Source organism: Scyliorhinus torazame, chromosome 2 (genome assembly GCF_047496885.1).
Source record: "Scyliorhinus torazame isolate Kashiwa2021f chromosome 2, sScyTor2.1, whole genome shotgun sequence".
NCBI lineage: Eukaryota > Metazoa > Chordata > Chondrichthyes > Carcharhiniformes > Scyliorhinidae > Scyliorhinus > Scyliorhinus torazame.
This window is the reverse complement of record NC_092708.1, coordinates 257207673-257225771: the sequence shown is the minus strand read 5'-3', so window position 1 is coordinate 257225771 and position 18099 is coordinate 257207673. Positions and strand designations below refer to the sequence as shown.

The following is an 18099-nucleotide window of genomic DNA, read 5'->3' as shown; positions in this document are numbered from 1 at the left end:
CCCATGTTTAACTTGTATCCGGAAAATCGGCCAAATTCCTCAAAAATGTTAATTATCCCCCCGATACCTCCAGTGGGTCCAATATGTAAAGCAGCAGATCGTCCGCATAGAGTAAGCCTCTGTGCTCCCCCCTTCATAACTCTTGACACTCTAAGCGCCATTGCCATTGGCTCTATTTGTCAAGGCAAAAAGCAACGGGTAGAGTGGGTATCCCTGCTTTGTCCCACAGTGCAACCTAAAATACCCCAAACTCATCCGACTCATCCTTACACTTGCTACTGGCGTCCTATACAACAACCGGACCCACTCCACAAACTCCTGCCCGAACCTGAACCATCCTAGTACTTCCCACAGGTATTCCCATTCTACCCGATCAAAGGCCTTCTCCGCATCCATAGCGACCGCCACTTCCACATTTTTGTCCTTCCGAAGGCATCATTATCACATTCAATAAGTGCCTAACGTTCGCGGACAGATGCCTCCCCTTTACAAACCCCGTCTGGTCTTCCCCTATCACCCCCGACACACAATCCTCAATCCGCAAGGCCAAGATCTTTGCCAACAACTTGGCACCCACAGTTAGCAGTGATATTGGGTGGCAGGACCCACACTGCTCAGGTCCTAGCCTTCTTCAAAATTAAGGATATGGAAGTCTGCGATAATGCAGGGGGAATCTCCCCCTTCTCCCTCGCCTCATTGTATGCCTTTTCCAGTAGGGGCCCCAATCCCCCGAACACCTTTTATAAAATCCTACCGGGAAGCCATCCGGGCCCAGGCTTTCCTTGCCTGCATCTCCCCCATGCCCTTCATCACCTCCACCGGCCCAATGGGGGCTTCCAGCCATTCAACCACGTCCTCCTCCACCTTGGGGGACTCCAACTGATCTAGAAATCGCCGCATTCCCTCTCCCACGGACGGGGGTTCCGATTCATATAACCTCTTGTAAAATTCCTCAAAAACACCATTCACCCCGACAGGGTCCAAGGCTATTCTCCCCGTACTCATATACAGCCCTCCTGGCCCTCCATAACTGCCCTACAGACTTCCCCGTGGACACCAGCCCGAACTCCATCTGCAGCTTCTGCCGCTCCTTGAACAACCCAGCCTCCGGGGCCTCCGAATTCCTCCTATCCACCCGCAGAATCTCGTTCACCAGCCTAGCCATCCCTGCCCGCTCTGTCCTACTCCTGTGTGCCTGGATCGAAATAAACTCCCCCCTGACCACTGCCTTGAGCGTCTCCCAGAAAGTGGGAGGCTGACACTCCACCCGTGTCATTCAGCTCCACATACCCCCGAATAATGGCCCTCACCCACTCACACACCTCCTCATCTGCTAGCTACCCCATGTCTAATCTCCACTGCGGGCGCTGAATATCTAGAGATCCTCGCCTGTGCGGGACCTTCATTATCGCGAGATCCTCATCAGTACAGAACTTTCAATATCATAGAATTCCTACAGTGCAAAAGGAGGCCATTTGGCCCAGTGAGTCTGTACCAACCCTCCAAAAGAGCACCCTACTTAGACTCACTCTCCTGCCCTCCCAGATCTATCCCCCATAACCTCGTAACCTAACCTGCACATCCCTGGGCACGAAGCGACAATTTACCATGGCCTATCCACATAACCTGCACATCTTTGGATTGTGGGAGGAAACGAGAGCACCCGGAGGAAACCCACGCACACACAGGGAGCATGTGCAAACTCCGCGCAGACAGTCAATCAAGGCCGGAATCGAACCGTGAGATGTGAGGCAGCAGTGCTAACCACTGTGCCACCGTGCCGCTACTTATCAGTATGGGACCCTCAATATCGAGAAATCCTCATCAGTATGGGACCCTCATTATCGAGAGATCCTTTGCTCAGTTCATTCATCAATATTCTTCAGCTCCTCAGGTTCCATTCTTTCAGCTTAATGAAATGTAGACCCTCTCAAAATTCCTCGTGTGCGCTCTTAAAGTGGCCCATTGACTGTGAGCTGCCAAAATACCCAGATAATAGCCCACCTGAGGGTTGCCTAAACTCGAGTGTCAGCTAGTTGAAGTATCAACAAACACCAAGATTCCAGCCCTTGGTCATCCCTTTACACTATCCAACTATATCTTCAGTTTCCAGGTTTATGCCATTAAATATCTTTTCACCAGCTACTGCGTTGAGAAAGGAAAATGTTAAAGAGCTTTTTGTCTTTCACATACTATTTACAACTCTATATTTTTCCACATGGCATCAGAGCCACCATTTATAGAGAAGGTTTTTTTTTGCAGAAATTCTTAGGTCGCAATTCAACTGAAACGTTATTATGTTGGGTTTCAGGTGCGTTCAGCAGAGCGCCGTGAATAACCCCTCTATCCAACGGCACTCTTTACAACATCGGCCAGTGCGGTTGAGGCCGCATGTACGTCATTGTCTGCACTGGCGCCTACTTGCAGGTCGGGGCAGATCTCTTGATTCCCCCTCAACGACGCCACCATGGCCTCCGGAACCCGCCCCCCCACTTCACCCAAATTACCTCTTCTGGGGTCCTCGAGCCGCCCCCCCCCCCCCCCCTCACCCGACCTCTTATGTGCAAGGCATTCTCAAGCCAGACCTCTGGCATGGGCAACCTGGCACCTGTGCAACTTGGCACTGCCAGTCTGGCACCCGGGTGCCAGGGAAGCACTTCCAGAGTGCCCAGGTGGCAGTATCAAAGTACCAGGCAGTGCAAAGGTGCCTAGGTGCCAGTGGGAGTGTCAAGGTACCACACTGCACAATGTTCGACTGGGGGTCTCCAATGGCCTGGGAGACCCCTCCGAGATGCCGTTACAATTGTGTGGAACAGTATTAAACAGTGGCCTGGCGAGGTCTCCCAGGCACCACTGGTGAATCCCAGACCCTGGGAGAACCCAGCGAACATATATTTAAATGAGTCTAGTTATTAATTTAAATATGCATATCTGACTCTCGCCGAGCGAGATGAGATCCAGACAGCAACTCGCGAGGCTCCGTTAAATCTTGCGAGATGTTTCAACCGTTGCAAATCTCGCGAGATTCAGCAGCCTCGTCCCGAGACCAAGTCGGGCAAGGCCATTGAATCGAGCCTTTACTTTTGGGGGGGGTTCAAACCAAGAAAAAACCCAAAGCACTTGGACGTCCTACGGTCATCCTAGGCCCCACATAAATGCAAGTGCTTTCTTTTTCTTTTGACCAACTTTTCCTTGGTTGTAAATATATCTGACTGTCTCCTTCCTCCTTACCTTCATGGATCAGGTCATGAACAGATTGTGACTTTCTCATGGTTGGACCTGGTGACACAGCAGGACTAGGATGTGTCGAAGCTGACTGCTTTGTCGATCCGATGAACACTCTCCGTGTTTCCAGAGCTGGGTTCCGTTTCCTCTGGGTGTACATGGCTCTGACAGATACCGACTTATCCAGAACAACACTGGGCTCCATTCTATATACGGTTTTCACTGGCGTTCTGTCTGAGGCAGAATTTGACACTGTTTCCAATGTGAGCTGCAGGAAAAAACAAGATGAGAAAAAGTTAATCCTTCGGTAATTTAACTAATCCATGGGCAAGTTACTTGGACCTGCTGTTATTTAGAAGCCATAGTTTTACATGCGGCTCTAATCCCATTATTTGAATCTACCTTAAGATCACCGTCAGGCTACAATAGGAGAGTCTCAACAACAATCTCTCATAGGAGAGACCTGAGAGTAATGTGTTGCTCTGAATTAATATTTCCAAATGAGTGATATGGATACATGGCTCACAGCCAACATCTCCACTGGATCGACACTGCCAGCACGCCCATCAAAATGTTTCACTGACAACATCTCCACTGGATCGACTCATCAACACCCTCATCTCCTGAGCCGCCCTGTGGATAGTCTATAACTCACTGCTGGAAACTCACTGCATCAGTGCAGATCCGTTGGGCTGAAGGGCCTCTATGCACTTTATTATTCTGTGAGTCTGTGAAAAGGTTAGGAATGCCACGGTTGTCATCTCATTCTATAAACACTGATCTGCCAATGCAGAATCTTTAATACTCTGAGGTGACAAGTGTATTCTCCAGAGATCCAATCCTCCACATCTGAGATTAATAGGCAGGCCAAACTTAGCAGGAAGCAAAGACAGAGGATGGAATTCTCCCATCCCTCTCGCAGCAGGTTTGGCGAGAGCCAAAAAAACAGAAACCCACCGATATAAAATGAGGTTCAAATTCTCCTAATGCTCTTCCCGCCGGCAGGTGAAGTGAACACCATTTGTATCTCTTGAAAACTCATTAAAACAGATGCCCGCAGTGTCCCATCAGGACTTCCAATCTTGTATCACGTCGGTGCCAAACCCGATTGCTAAAGGATGACGTGTTCATGGCGGTCCCCAGTTGCTTGGTGGTGGGTGCAATGACTTTCTGCCATCGTGCTGCGCAGCTCGTGATGCATTGTTCACCACTCTGCTGGGGCAGACTGGTTCCTACCTCCATCCCCGAGCTGGTCTTATGGTCAGCATCGTGCTGCTGGACCCATGGATCCTCATGTGTCACCAACTCGGATCAGTGCTGGTTGGGAAGTACAGGGGTCTCCTGCCGCCCCCATCCCCCCAACCCCCTGTGCCACACTCCAGTGCCTAGATGGACAGCGTTGTGCTGTGGACTCATGCAACCACCGCACCAAAGGTCCGAAGTTCAACCAGGGTTGGAGTGCAAGGGGAGGGGGGGTGAGGGCCTACTATGGCAGGCAGAAGGGCAAAGAGGTTGAAAAAGAAGATGAAGAATGGAAGGCAGAGGGGAGGGAAGCTGGACCCCGACGAGGCTTCAGGAAAGGCTCACAAACAAGGGGTCAAATGGATATCAGACTGTTTACTACAAGGGGGTGGATGAAGACTCCAGAGGCGGTGGGTGGTTGAATCGAGGAACAGACTTCCTCTTGAGGCTGCGAGCCTTTTCCCTCTGGGTTGCTGACACTCTGCATGGTCTGGCGAAGATAGGTGGGCTGGAGAGGGTGACATGAGTGTGCTGAACTGGTATTTAAATATAGCATCCAGGACCTTCGAACCCATCCGCAGAGGGCGAGTGACCGAATCAGTTGCCATCCAGGAGAGTCAGATGGGAACTCACCTATGCACAATGAATGAGCTTCCAAAAGTACCATCTGGCGCGGGATCCTCCTATTCTGGTTGTCTGGAGCCACTCCCCCATCGCACTTAGTTTCAAAATGAGAATTCCGCCCACAGATTATGATCCACAGGATCATGCAGCACAGGAGGAGGCCAGTTGGCCTTGTGCTGGTGCTTTGAACGCTCAATCCCATACCCCTGCTCTTCCCTCATAGCTCTGCAAAATTCTCCCATCAAAAATGAATCCCAATTTTGATTGAAGGTTATTGGGCCGTGACTTCCGATGGCATGGCAATTGAATTGGATTGTCACGCCACTCAAAAGTATTTATCCTGAAAGCCAAGCGATCCCACCTCGCCTGACCTTCCGATTCAGGCCGGGTGAGATTTGTGTTGTGCAGCTCGTTCCCGGGGCCTACATTGCAGGCAGCTCAATCGCTGGTCAGTAAGCCATGCCCTCTCTCTTATGGCACTAACTGCCCTAAACCAGATATGTTTAAAGGGGTTGGGTCCGGCCTGGTCTTTGAGGAGTTCCCCAGCACACCTGTGGGGTAGCCCCAGTTCAACTGCCGGGAAACTCGGAGGTTGCAGCCCATCATTGAATCAGCTCCCACAACACTTCCAGGAAGTGCATTCCAGATCAAAACGTGCTGCACTAAATTTGCTTTTCCTCAGGTCACCTGTCTCTTTTGCTAATCACCGTGTGGTGGTATGTATTAGGGGTAATACGGTACACCACGTGTCGACAGGCTATTGGTGGAGGGATGCCAGGTCCTGATAGGATCTGCCACCTACTAGACCCCACCCAGAAATGCCGGTATAAGAACCCAGCTTTTCCCTCCATTTCCCTCAGCAGCTGCATTCTGTAACCACGCTGCTGGGGATAAAGTTCTGCTCAATAAAGCCTTCAATTGACATTACCTCAACCTGCCTCACGTCATATTGACGGTGCTACAATTTATTAAGCAGAATTTAAATTGAAGAAAACGACATGGGACATGGAGCTCCGAATCACCCCGGAGTGCCTGCGCATCGCACCCCAAGCAGCTAACTCGACATCTATTTTCAAGCACTGGATGGCATGCTTTGAGGGCTACCTCCGAACGGCCCCCGGCACACCGACAGACGAACAAAAGATGCAGGTCCTCTATTCCAGGGTGAGTCCTGACGTCTACTCCCTTATCAAGGACGAGGACGGTTTCACCGGTGCCATCGCCGCGCTGAAGGATATCTACATCCGGCCCGCCAACCAGGTTTTTGCTCGCTGCCAGCTCGCTACACGACGGCAATTTCCGGGGGAATCGCTGGACGAGTTTTATAACGCCCTGCAGATCCTGGGTCGAAACTGCAAATGCCCGGCGGTAACAGCGAGTGAACACACAGAGCTCCTGGTCCGCGATGCGTATGTGGCAGGTTTGGCCTCTTCCCAGATCCGCCAAAGGCTTCTGGAGAAGGAATCTCTGGGACTTACAGAAGTTCGGGCCCTGGCGGCATCCCTCGATGTGGCCTCGCGTAACGCCCGCGCCTACGCCCCCGACCGCACTACAGCCCCTTGGGCTCCATGGACCCCCGCTGCGGTCGACTCTCCGACACCCCCCCACCCCCTCAAACCTGCGCAGCCAAAACACCAGACCAACCGGGGGGGGCCCCGCTGCTATTTCTGCAGCCAGCCGAAACACCCTCGGCAGCGCTGCCCAGCCCGCGCGGCTACCTGCAAAAGCTGCGGGAAGAAGGGCCACTACGCGACGGTGTGCAAGTCCCACGGGGTCGCCGCTATCTCCGGGGAAGAAACGGGACCACAGACCCAGCCCCCCCAGCGATCCACGTGCGACCAACGGACGCCGCCATTTTGGACCCCGGATGCCACGAGGGAGAGGTGGGCGCCGCAATTTTGTCCACTCCCGACCGCGCTCGATCCGTGGACGCCGCCATCTTGGCTGAAGGACCCCGACACAGGCGGCCACATACTGCCTGATTACGATGCTCAACTTCAACAATCACGTCTGGCTTCGACGACCCTCGACCAGTCGCCACCCCGGACGCTCCAGACTGCAACCACTACAGTCCTAGTGAATGGCTACGAGACGACATGTCTTATCGACTCTGGGAGCACCGAGAGCTTCATTCATCCGGACACGGTAAGGCGCTGTTTCCTCGTAATTCGGCCAAGCACCCAGAAAATTTTCCTGGCGGCAGGATCCCACTCCGTTCAGGTCACGGGGTTCTGCATCGCTAACCTAATGGTGCAGGGGAGGGAGTTCCGAAATTACTGGCTGTATGTCCTCCCCCATCTCTGTGCGCCCACACTCCTAGCGTTGGACTTCCAATGCAACCTCCAGAGTTTAACATTTAAATTTGGCGGCCCTATACCCCCACTGACTATCTGCGGCCTCGCGACCCTCAAGGTTGAACCGCCTTCCTTGTTTGCGAACCTCACCCCGGATTGCAAACCCGTCGCCACAAGGAGCAGACGGTACAGCGCCCAGGACCGAGCATTTATCCGGTCCGAAGTCCAGAGGCTGCTGAAGGAAGGCATCATCCAGGCTAGCAACAGTCCCTGGAGAGCCCAGGTGGTAGTCGTTAAGACCGGGGAGAAACATCGACTATAGTCAGACCATCAACAGGTACACTCAGCTAGATGCGTACCCTCTCCCCCGCATATCCGACATGGTCAATCGGATTGCACAGTACAAGGTCTTTTCCACCGTGGACCTCAAGTCCGCCTACCACCAGCTCCCCATCCGTCCCGGTGACCGCAACTATACTGCCTTCGAAGCAGACGGGCGGTTATACCACTTTTTAAAGGTTCCATTCGGCGTCACGAACGGAGTCTCGGTCTTCCAACGAGAGATGGACCGAATGGTTGACCAGCACGGTTTACGGGCCACGTTCCCGTATCTCGACAACGTCACCATCTGCGGCCACGACGCCAATCTCCAAAAATTCCTATGACCGCTCACGCCCTGAACCTCACTTACAACAAAGAAAAATGCGTGTTCCGCACCGATCGTCTAGCCATCCTGGGCTACGTAGTGCGTAATGGAGTGTTAGGACCTTCGACCCTGAACGCATGCGCCCCCTCATGGAGTTCCCTCTCCCCCACTGTGCCAAAGCCCTGAAACGTTGCCTGGACTTCTTTTCTTATTATGCCCAGTGGGTTCCACAATACGCCGACAAGGCCCATGCGCTAATCCAGTCCACTACTTTTCCCCTGTCGACAGAGGCATGCCAGGCCTTTAGCCGCATCAAAGCGGATATCGCAAAGGCCACGATGCGCGCCATCGACGAGTCCCTCCCCTTCCAGGTCGAGAGCGACGCATTGGATGTAGCTCTGGCGGCCACCCTCAACCAAGCAGGCAGACCCGTGGCCTTCTTCTCCCAAACCCTCCACGCTTCAGAAATCTGCCACTCCTCAGTGGAAAAGGAGGCACAAGCAATAGTGGAAGCTGTGCGACACTGGAGGCATTACCTGGCCGGTAGGAGATTCACTCTCCTCACTGACCAACGGTCGGTTGCCTTCATGTTCGATAATGCGCAGCGGGGCAAGATCAAGAACGACAAGATCTTGCAGTGGAGGATCGAACTCTCCACCTTCAATTATGAGATCTTGTACCGTCCCGGAAAGCTGAACGAGCCATCCAATGCCCTATCTCGCGGCACATGTGCCAATGTACAAGTGGACCATCTACAAGCCCTCCACGAGGACCTCTGCCACCCGGGGGTCACTCGTTTCTACCACTTCCTTAAGGCCCGCAACCTCCCTTACTCCGTCGAGGACGTCCGAACAGTCACCAGAAACTGCCAGATCTGCGCTGAGTGCAAACCGCGCTTTTTCAGGCCAGATAGAGCGCACCTGGATAAGGCCTCTCGACCCTTTGAACGCCTCAGTTTGGATTTCAAAGGCCCCCTTCCCTCCACCGATCGCAACTCGTACTTCCTGAATGTCGTTGACGAATACTCCCGTTTCCCTTTCGTCATCCCCTGCCCCGACATGACAGCGTCCACGGTCATTAAAGCCCTCGGTACCATTTTTACACTGTTCGGTTTCCCCGACTATATCCATAGCGACAGGGGGTCCTCCTTTATGAGTGATGAACTGCGTCAATTCCTGCTCAGCAGGGGCATAGCCTCGAGCAGGATGACCAGTTACAACCCCCGGGGGAACGGGCAGATAGAAAGGGAGAATGGAACGGCCTGGAAGGCCGTCCTGCTGGCCTTCTGGTCTAGGAGTCTCCCAATTTCCCGCTGGCAGGAAGTCCTCCCGGATGCCCTTCACTCTATCCAGTCCCTGCTGTGCACCACCACGAATCAAACGCCTCACGAGCGCCTCCTCCTCTTTCCTAGGAAGTCCTCCTCTGGAACGCCACTTCCGACCTGGCTAGCAGCTCCGGGACCCATTCTGCTCCGGAAACATGTGCGGGCGCACAAGTCAGATCCGTTGGTGGAACGGGTGCATCTCCTTCACGCCAACCCGCAATACGCCTATGTGGAGTACCCCGATGGCCGACAGGACACAGTTTCCCTACGAGATCTGGCGCCCACCGGAGCTACCCACACCCCCCCAACGCCAATCACCACCTCCTCACTCCCGCCGGTTCATCCCGCAGCCACCCCCTTCCCGGGGGGTTCGGTTCTCCTCCCAGACCCGCCTAGGAGTAAGGACACAGGGGACAGCGCTACGCTCCCAGAGTCGACGGGACTCGAGCCAGCGCCATCACCACCATGCCCGAGACGATCGGAAAGGACGACCAGGGCGCCCATCCGGCTCATCGAATCACTTTAACTCTCAACGTTTTCAGTTATTGTGTCTTGTTATAGTTATGGCATCATGCCGACCCTGTTTGGCCCGTTGGCCCAGTTTTCAGTTATTGTGTCTTGTTATAGTTATGGCATCATGCCGACCCTGTTTGGCCCGTTGGCCCAGTTGAAGCGATAGTTTTGTGTTTTGTTCAAAGTTATGGCACAGTACCGACTCTGTAAACCCCTACCACCATGCGAACCACCATCCCGCCGGGTTCTTTTTCAGCAAGGGTGAATGTGGTGGTATGTATTAGGGGTAATACGGTACACCACGTGTCGACGATGCCAGGTCCTGATAGGATCTGCCACCTACTGGACTCCACCCAGAAATGCCGGTATAAGAACCCAGCTTTTCCCTCCATTTCCCTCAGCAGCTGCATTCTGTAACCACGCTGCTGGGGATAAAGTTCTGCTTAATAAAGCCTTCAATTGACATTACCTCAACCTGCCTCGCGTCATATTGACGGTGCTACACACCGTAAATCTGTACCCTCTGGTAACTGCTCTCTCTATCACCACAAACAGTTCTCCCTTAATTACTCAATCAAAGCCCTTTTGAACACCTCTATCAAATCTCCTCGTAACTCTCTCTACTTCAAGGAGAACAATCCCAGCATTTCCAGTCTCTCCACATAACTGAAGATCCTCAACCCTGGTACCACTCTAATAAATTTCCTCCGCACCCTCACCAAGACCTTAACTGCACAGTAGCCGTGGAGACCAATGCGTACAAGCAAAGACATTGAAAAGTCCTAAATGTAACACAATGCTTACATCATCTGCTCGTTTCTGATCATCATTTCTGTATCTTACTGAGTCTTCTCCCTTCAGCAGTCCTTGCTTGTCACTCTCTTTGAAGGCTTCCCCTCCTTGATGCTCTCGGTTAGAGCCATTGAGCGTGACTTGGTTGAGTCCTGGCTCACTATGCTGGAGGAACTTTGAACTAAAATCTGGCCAGTTCCTGAAATAAGAAAAATGTCAACAACAAGGGCACCAAAGAGGATGTTGGGAATTTTACATCCTAACGAGAAAGTAGGTCATTTTCGACTATTTTTGGCAAATTTAATGAACAGTTCCTGAGCTAATCTTCCACTCAGATGCCATAATGGGGGTGATTTTCACCAATAAGTTAGGCACTAAGGAATTACCAAGAAGGAACCAAGCTGGGATCTTAAATTGAGGGAAATGCTGACATAGCGCATGTTTAGCACAAAATGTCAGGTGGGTAAAGGAATTGAAGCCAGAGTTAGGTACAGCCGCCAGAGGCGTGGTGAACAGCAGAGTGCTACTTAAACTCCCTGTTAGTGCCCATTACAGAGCATACATGGAATTTTGATGGCTAGTTTGTCAAATAACAAGTTCACGGAACAGCGTATTTAATTGCTTTGCAGTAAACTCGGTGTTGATGTTGATTTCAGGTACTACTTAACGGGATACTGAAGGTTTTATGGTCATTGCTGCTGGAACTGTGAAGAGGATTGTAAAGCACAGCAGGAAATCTTCTGCAACACTTTGCCAAGACTTCAATTCTGGAAATACTGTGCCACGTGTAACCATTCGTTGACGAGAGTGTGCGATTCCCATTCAGAGCTATGCTCCTTCTAAAGGTAACATGTTCCAATTCAGAGTAACCAGCAGTGCATTGAACCTCCATTCAAAATGCCTGAAAGGTCAATTTTGAGGCTTGAATCGCTTTAACAGGAATGCAGTTGAATCCTAGTCGGAAGACATAATAGCAGATGAATAGTAAACCCATATTCAACAAGTACTGAAGTTCCAGCATCTCGCACTGGGCAACACATTCAAAGAGCTTTGAAGCCCTTACAGTAAAGTGTTGGACTCTCAGTTAGGGACCTGTTATTCTACAGTAGAGTGCTGATCTCTCAGTTGGAGGTCTGTTGCTCTTTGATAGTGTTAGACTCTCAGGGCTTTGTAATTTGACAGTAGACTGTTGGACTCTCAGTAAGGAGGGCCCGGTAGCTCTTGCTGCATTCTTTCTTCGATGACTTCATAGTTGTAGGCTGGAATTCTCCGGTTGTTGGGATTCCCTGTTCCCGCTGGGAGCGCACCCCCACCCACGGGTTTCTCGGCGGTGTGGGGTGGCCTCAGTGGGAAATCCCATTGACAAACGGCAGGAGGAGAGAATCCCGCCACCAGTGAACGGCACGCCGCTGGGAAACAGACGGCTGGGGGAACCCAGCCCAAAACCCATGGACTCTGATTCTCAAGCTTGCAAGGAGCTCCGCAACTTAGTCAGTAATGTACAGGACTCAACAAAAACTACTGAAAACTGTGTTCTGAAGTGAAGTCGGAATAAAATGTCTTTGCTGTCTGGGATTCTTGGATGTACTCATTGAGAAGCAAATTTGATTTGACTAAACACTTTACAGCTTTTTAGCTTCATATTAACTACGCCTGATTGATATGCCCTTGGCAATATCAGTGTCAGGAGACCATTGAGACAGACGGTTAGTGAAAGATCATTATAACAGTGACAATGCACATTTGAAGCTCGCTGAGCAAACTTGGTCTAGTAATTGAGAAGCATCAATTAAAAGCTCTGTGGAGTGATGCACTTTGTCGAATTTACAAAGAGCTGTTGGGACATTTTTGTGTGCCATACTGAAGGACTATTCCTCAAAATTGCTACTTTTGCACTTATTTCCTGTCAACTCTATTCACTGAATTCCCCTGTGCTCCCATTCACCAAGCATTCTCCTCACCATTTGTTTTTATTCTAATATGGTGCTCATTCACAGAACAATCTGGAGCCATAGATTTATTCACAAAAACCCAGAGACCACAGGTACAGGCTGGGATTTACTGCTGCAGGCCTAAGTCCCGTGACAGGGGAGCAGGAATTGTGAGTGTTTCTCGGCCTGGAGCCTACAAAGAAATCGCACTTAATCGCATGATGCCGAGCGTGTTAATTATGCCTCCGGGGGTTTCCTGACTTTTACCGCGGCGGGGCGGGCAGTGACGATCACCCTGCCATCATATTCGTGCACTACATTTAAAAGGCGCCCAGACAGCTGCAGCTCACGGATCCACGCGATAGATGCTCCACCCACCCATTGCTGCCCGTAATCTACCAGGGCCCACAGTCACTGGAGGCCTCCACGGCATATGCACACCACACTTTTTTTTCCATAAATTTAGAGTACCGAATTCATTTTTTCCAATTAAGGGGCAATTTAGTGTGGCCAATCCACCTCCCCTGCACATCTTTGGGTTGTGGGGACGAAACCCATGCAAACACGGGGAGAATGTGCAAACTCCACACGGACAGTGACCCAGAGCCAGGATTCGAACATTGGTCGGGGTGTGTATCGGACTGGTGTAAAATTGCCCTGGCGTGGACAACGATTGGACATTGGGGAAAATTCCAGTCAGGGGTTCACTTGCCATCCAACAATGGAATGCAAAAGGGCTTCTCGACAGATCAAATGAGAATGGCAACCCATCGTTATCCCACCACGACGGCTGGGGGACGTAGGTTCCCGGCGTCAATTCCCACATCGTAAACCAATTTTATAATTCCCCCTGGATTGTCATCCCTGCCTGCCATCTCCCCTGCTGGTGGCAGGGGGGTACAATTGCACCCACAGTCTCCCTTTTCCTTTCCCCCCCACCCAGACAGTGGAAACCAGTTCTTATATATACTTAAGAATAATACGCTAAACTTCCCAATTGTAGCAGCTGCCCTCACTTACGACTAGAACATCGACTTCTTTGTGACAGAATAGTAACATTATCACATTTCACCCCCACCATGCACATATGCAGCTAACCCCTCAGTTGTGATGTCTGCCATGGCCACATTATCCCCAAGTGTTTGGCGTGGCTAATTCTGCCCGCTTTCACACCTCCCTTAACTCTTCCTAACTTTGGAAACAGTCACCTGTACCCCTCGCCAACTCACCCCATAACTTCCGATCCTTTCCTCTGGCTCTCTCCCTTTCACATACCCTTGAAAACCTTGCCTCGGTATCCCATCTCGCTGTTACTCCGGATCGAAGTTTCCATTTGGCCCTGCATGGCGTTCCTTCGATGCAATTCGCCCAAAAGCCCTCCAAACCCACACAAAAGAATCAGAGAATTTTAAGCGTGAATTACAATTGGCTCAAATTGAGCTTCTGCAATCTTTTTGTGCTGGTTTAAAGGACGGATGCTGCTTAAAGTTGGCCTCAGCCACACGACAAATCAATCTCCCAGCTCAAATTAATGATCACTGGGAGATTTCCGCCAACTGCACCGTTTGCAGAAGATTTTAAAATTAAACAGGTCCTTTTCGGCACTTTTCAAAGATTTTTTGAGTGTATGCTTTCCAAATTTACTCGAAACTGGCAACAGTCCATCAATACAATTAGCAAATGGTTCATTATAGTTTCTTTGGAAGTCATTTTCAGTTATTGAACCACAGGCAAAATATTAGAGATATTAGAAATCTGAAATAAAATGAAATGCTGGAAATACTCAGCAGGTCAGGCAGCATCTCTGGAGAGGGCAAAATGAATTCATGTTTAACCTCCAGTTTCTCTCCCTCTCTCTGCAGATGCTGCTGGATATTTTCCGCTATTTAAAACTCTTTGGTGGACCAAACACGGATTTTTGTGATCAACCTATTTTCGGTTGTGCTCACCCCACATCGGCACATACCCCCTTCCGAAAGAATCACCAGCCTCCCCATTAGGTATTCACTTTCACAAATGAATGCTATATTATCCGAGGACCACAGGGTGACTTCCTCCCACTGACCTGAAGCTTGATGTCAGCGATCGAGACAGGAACTTTGCTGAAATACTGAGTCGAGGGTTGAGAAGCTCTTCAGTCTGTCTCACAAACAATGGCTTCAGGCTGTCCAGTCGATGGTCAGATTTCACTGTCACTGTAATTTATATTATATGTTATTAAAAATGTAGAACCACAGCTCAGTGCAACACAATAGATTTGAATGCTAATCCCAGTGAGCTGATAATGTGCAGACTCTCTACAGTCTTCCTGAGGGATGAGTGAAAGAGGATTCCTAATTCCAGGCAGTGACTGGCGTCTCCTGACAGCCACCTATAGGGACCGATTCCATTAGGGAGACTTACTCCCAGCGCCCTGACCAATATTTACTCCTCAATTCAATATCAGTCAAAGCAGATTTTGTGGTCATTGTTGATTGCTGTTCATGGGATCTTGCTGCGCACAAATTGGCTGCTGCGTTTCTTACATCACAACAGTGAGTACCCCTCAAAAAGTACTTGACTGGCTGTAAGGTGTTTTGAGCATCTTGAGGTTGTGGAGGATGCTGTTTCTTTCTTAGCACATTTGGTGAGAATTGGCTAGTGTTCCTGATAGATCATCCAGTGACCTCTACTGGCAAGTAGGAACATGTACAGATATTAATTGTGTATTTATATTTATTGCTGAGTGAGGACAGGGTTTTCTCAGATTGGACTCCCTTCCCCTCTCGCCCTCACTGCTCAGTCACAGAGGAAGAATGGCTACTTCCGATGAAGAACTGGGAAGCAATGGGGCGTTGTATCCCAGCAAAGAGTTACTGGGCTTGCTCGAATGACCTCGTCGCGCCCGATTTAGTGATGCGACGAGGCTGTTAAATCCCGCGAGAGGCCTCTCTTTGCGACACTCGGAACACATCACGAGGTCTAACGATATCTTGCGAGATGCCGCTATCTGGATCTCGCTCTCACTGGACGAGATCCAGATTAACATAACGAACAACTGCGCCTGGGGGACCTCGCCACTGCACTGTTTACCACTGGTCAATACAAACGTGGACCAGGGCATCGGAGGCCCCTGGGTGGTCGGCTCTGGGCAGGGTGGTACCCTGGCACTCCTGCTGCCACACAGGCACCTTGGCACTGCCAGGCTAACATCTCGGCAGGGTTCCCAGGTGGCACTGTCAGAGTACCAGGCTGGCAGTGCCCAGGTGCCAGGTTGCCCGAACCAGGGATTGGGCTTGGGGGTGTCCTCCCCTTAAGAGGTAGGGTGAGGGACGGCTCAAGGATCCACTAAAAGGTAAGTTGGCCACGGTGGAGTGGCTGACAGGTCGAGAGATCATAGAATTTATGTGCAGAAGGAGGCCATTTGGCCCATCGAGTCTGCACCGTCTCTTGGAAAGAGCACTCCACTTAAGCTCCACACCTCCACCCTATCCCCATAACCCAGTAACCCCGCCTAACCTTTTTTAGACACTAAGGGCAATTTAGCATAGCCAACCTACCTAATCTGTACATCTTTGGACAGGGAGGAAATGGGAGCACCCGGAGGAAACCCATGCAGACACGGGGAGAACGTGCAGACTCCGCATAGACAGTGACCCAAGCCAGGAATTGAACCTGGGATCCTGGCGCTGTGAAGCAACTGTGCTATCCACTGTGCTACCGCGCTGATCAGGACGGCATTTTAAAAAGTGAGGTAAGTGCAGCTTCTGCAGGGCGTTCCTCACCGAGGCAAAAGTCCCGTTTGATAGCGGGGTCATTCTTGGCACTGCAGGCACCGAGAAACACCCTGCGTTTCATACCCAAAACGGGACTCTGTTTCTTTTTGTTAAATTGTGCCCACTGTCTTCAGAAGAGATAGGGAGAAGATCACAGGAAAGAAACACAAATATAACCATAAGGGTAAAAATTACTCAAACGTTTAAATATCGCAGAATGCTGATAAGTGTTCAGCTGGGAAGCGAATACTTGGAAGATGGCACGGGGCTGGCAGCACTCAAAGCACACAGAGGAACAACTCTTTGGTTGCACATAATGATCTATCTAGTACAGACAGGAGTTCTGCACTCAAAGAACTGCCTTTCACATCTGTCTCAGTGAAACATATGGCACCAACCACAGTTTGTAGGGGGCGGCCATCTTATGCGCCAGCATGACTGGCCAGAGGGCAATGTTTGCAAGAGTAGGTTGGAATGCAGGGAAATTCCTCCAAGAGGAGGAATTACTCCAATAAAACTGCCCAGATCTGCACCATCACCAACACTAAGGTCCACATTATCTAAGTCTGCATGTGGGGAGGCAATGGTGTTGTGGTAATGTCCAACAGATGAGTAATCCAGAGGCCCAGGCTGATGGCTCTGCAACATGGGTTCAAATCCCACCAATAACATAATGGAATACTATACTCAATTAATAAGGAAAATATCCAGGATTAAAAAGCTAGTCTCAGGAATGGAGACCACAAAATCATCTTTTTCATTTGTCAGTAATGCTCTTAAGGGAAGGCAATCTGCCAGCATATCTGCATGGTCTGGCCTATCTGTGACTCCAGACCCACAGCAATGTGCTTGACTCGTATAATGCCCTCTGAAATGGCCGCGCCAGCCACTCAGTTCAAGGGCAATTAGGGATGGCCAACAAACGCTGGCCTTGCCGGCGATGCCCCCATCCCATGAAATAATCAATAATAAAAGAACATTCCATGGCTGGCACTGGCTAGGCTAACAATCCTTTGCAAATTAAAAATTTCCACAGTGGAAACAGTCTTACCGCCAATGCTCTCATCAGCCAGGGTCCCAAAATGTTGCTTCAGGAACTTTTCCTGATCCGGAGTTCTTGGCACTGCTGTCTCCCGTGGGAAGCTTCTGCTGAGCTCATCCTCTTCTTCCTCCATGTCGGAGGAGATTCCGTCCACGCTCAGTGGTTCCGTACATTCGGAATCTGTAATATTAATAGGAAGTAATGACCTTCCAGTCACACATTCAACCCAAACATTGATACTGGTTCATATTTCCACATGGTCGAGTGAAGGGACACAGGGAGAGGGAGAGTTGGTGGCTTGGTGGTGTTGTCAATGGTCTTGTAATCCTAGAGTGCTGGGATAATGTCCTGGGGATAGAGGTTCAAATCCCACCACGGAGGAGTAAGCTAGAATTGAAAAGCTGGTTCACTAATGCCCTCTCGTGAAGGAGATTTCCCGTCCTTACCCGGTCTGGCCTACAGGTGACTCCAGATCACTCCAGATCTACAGCAATGTGTGTAACTGTCCTGTGAAATGGCTGAGCCAGCCACTCACATCAAGGGCAATTAGGAATGGGCAACAAATGCTGACCTTGCCAAGAGTACAATTTTTTTTAAATGGGCAGCTCCGAGGAGGGGCACCTGAGACCACTGAGGGTGCCCAAGTCGCACAGCCTCCAAGAGGACCCGATGCCATGTTTTCTCTGTAACAGCTTCCCTTCGAGCAGTTTC

At 50.6% G+C, this 18099-nt stretch overlaps 1 protein-coding gene and 1 long non-coding RNA gene across 3 annotated transcripts in view; one reads left to right on the top strand and one right to left on the bottom strand.

The window, feature by feature from the left end:
* LOC140397823 (uncharacterized) overlaps positions 1–14695 on the top strand; it is a 137171-nt gene extending 122476 nt beyond the window's left edge. The window contains exons 3-4 of the long non-coding RNA XR_011937259.1: positions 11317–11505; positions 14454–14695. This is a non-coding gene — a long non-coding RNA (uncharacterized lncRNA). The remainder of the gene's footprint in view (positions 1–11316; positions 11506–14453) is intronic.
* Positions 1–18099, bottom strand: part of mapkbp1 (mitogen-activated protein kinase binding protein 1) — a 420608-nt gene that overhangs the window by 15056 nt on the left and 387453 nt on the right. For both annotated transcript variants that reach the window (XM_072486182.1, XM_072486183.1), the window contains 4 exons: positions 17398–17568; positions 14657–14786; positions 10673–10859; positions 3232–3493 (listed from right to left, as the gene is read on the bottom strand). In XM_072486182.1, coding sequence (XP_072342283.1) covers positions 3232–3493; positions 10673–10859; positions 14657–14786; positions 17398–17568 — 750 coding nt within the window. The remainder of the gene's footprint in view (positions 1–3231; positions 3494–10672; positions 10860–14656; positions 14787–17397; positions 17569–18099) is intronic.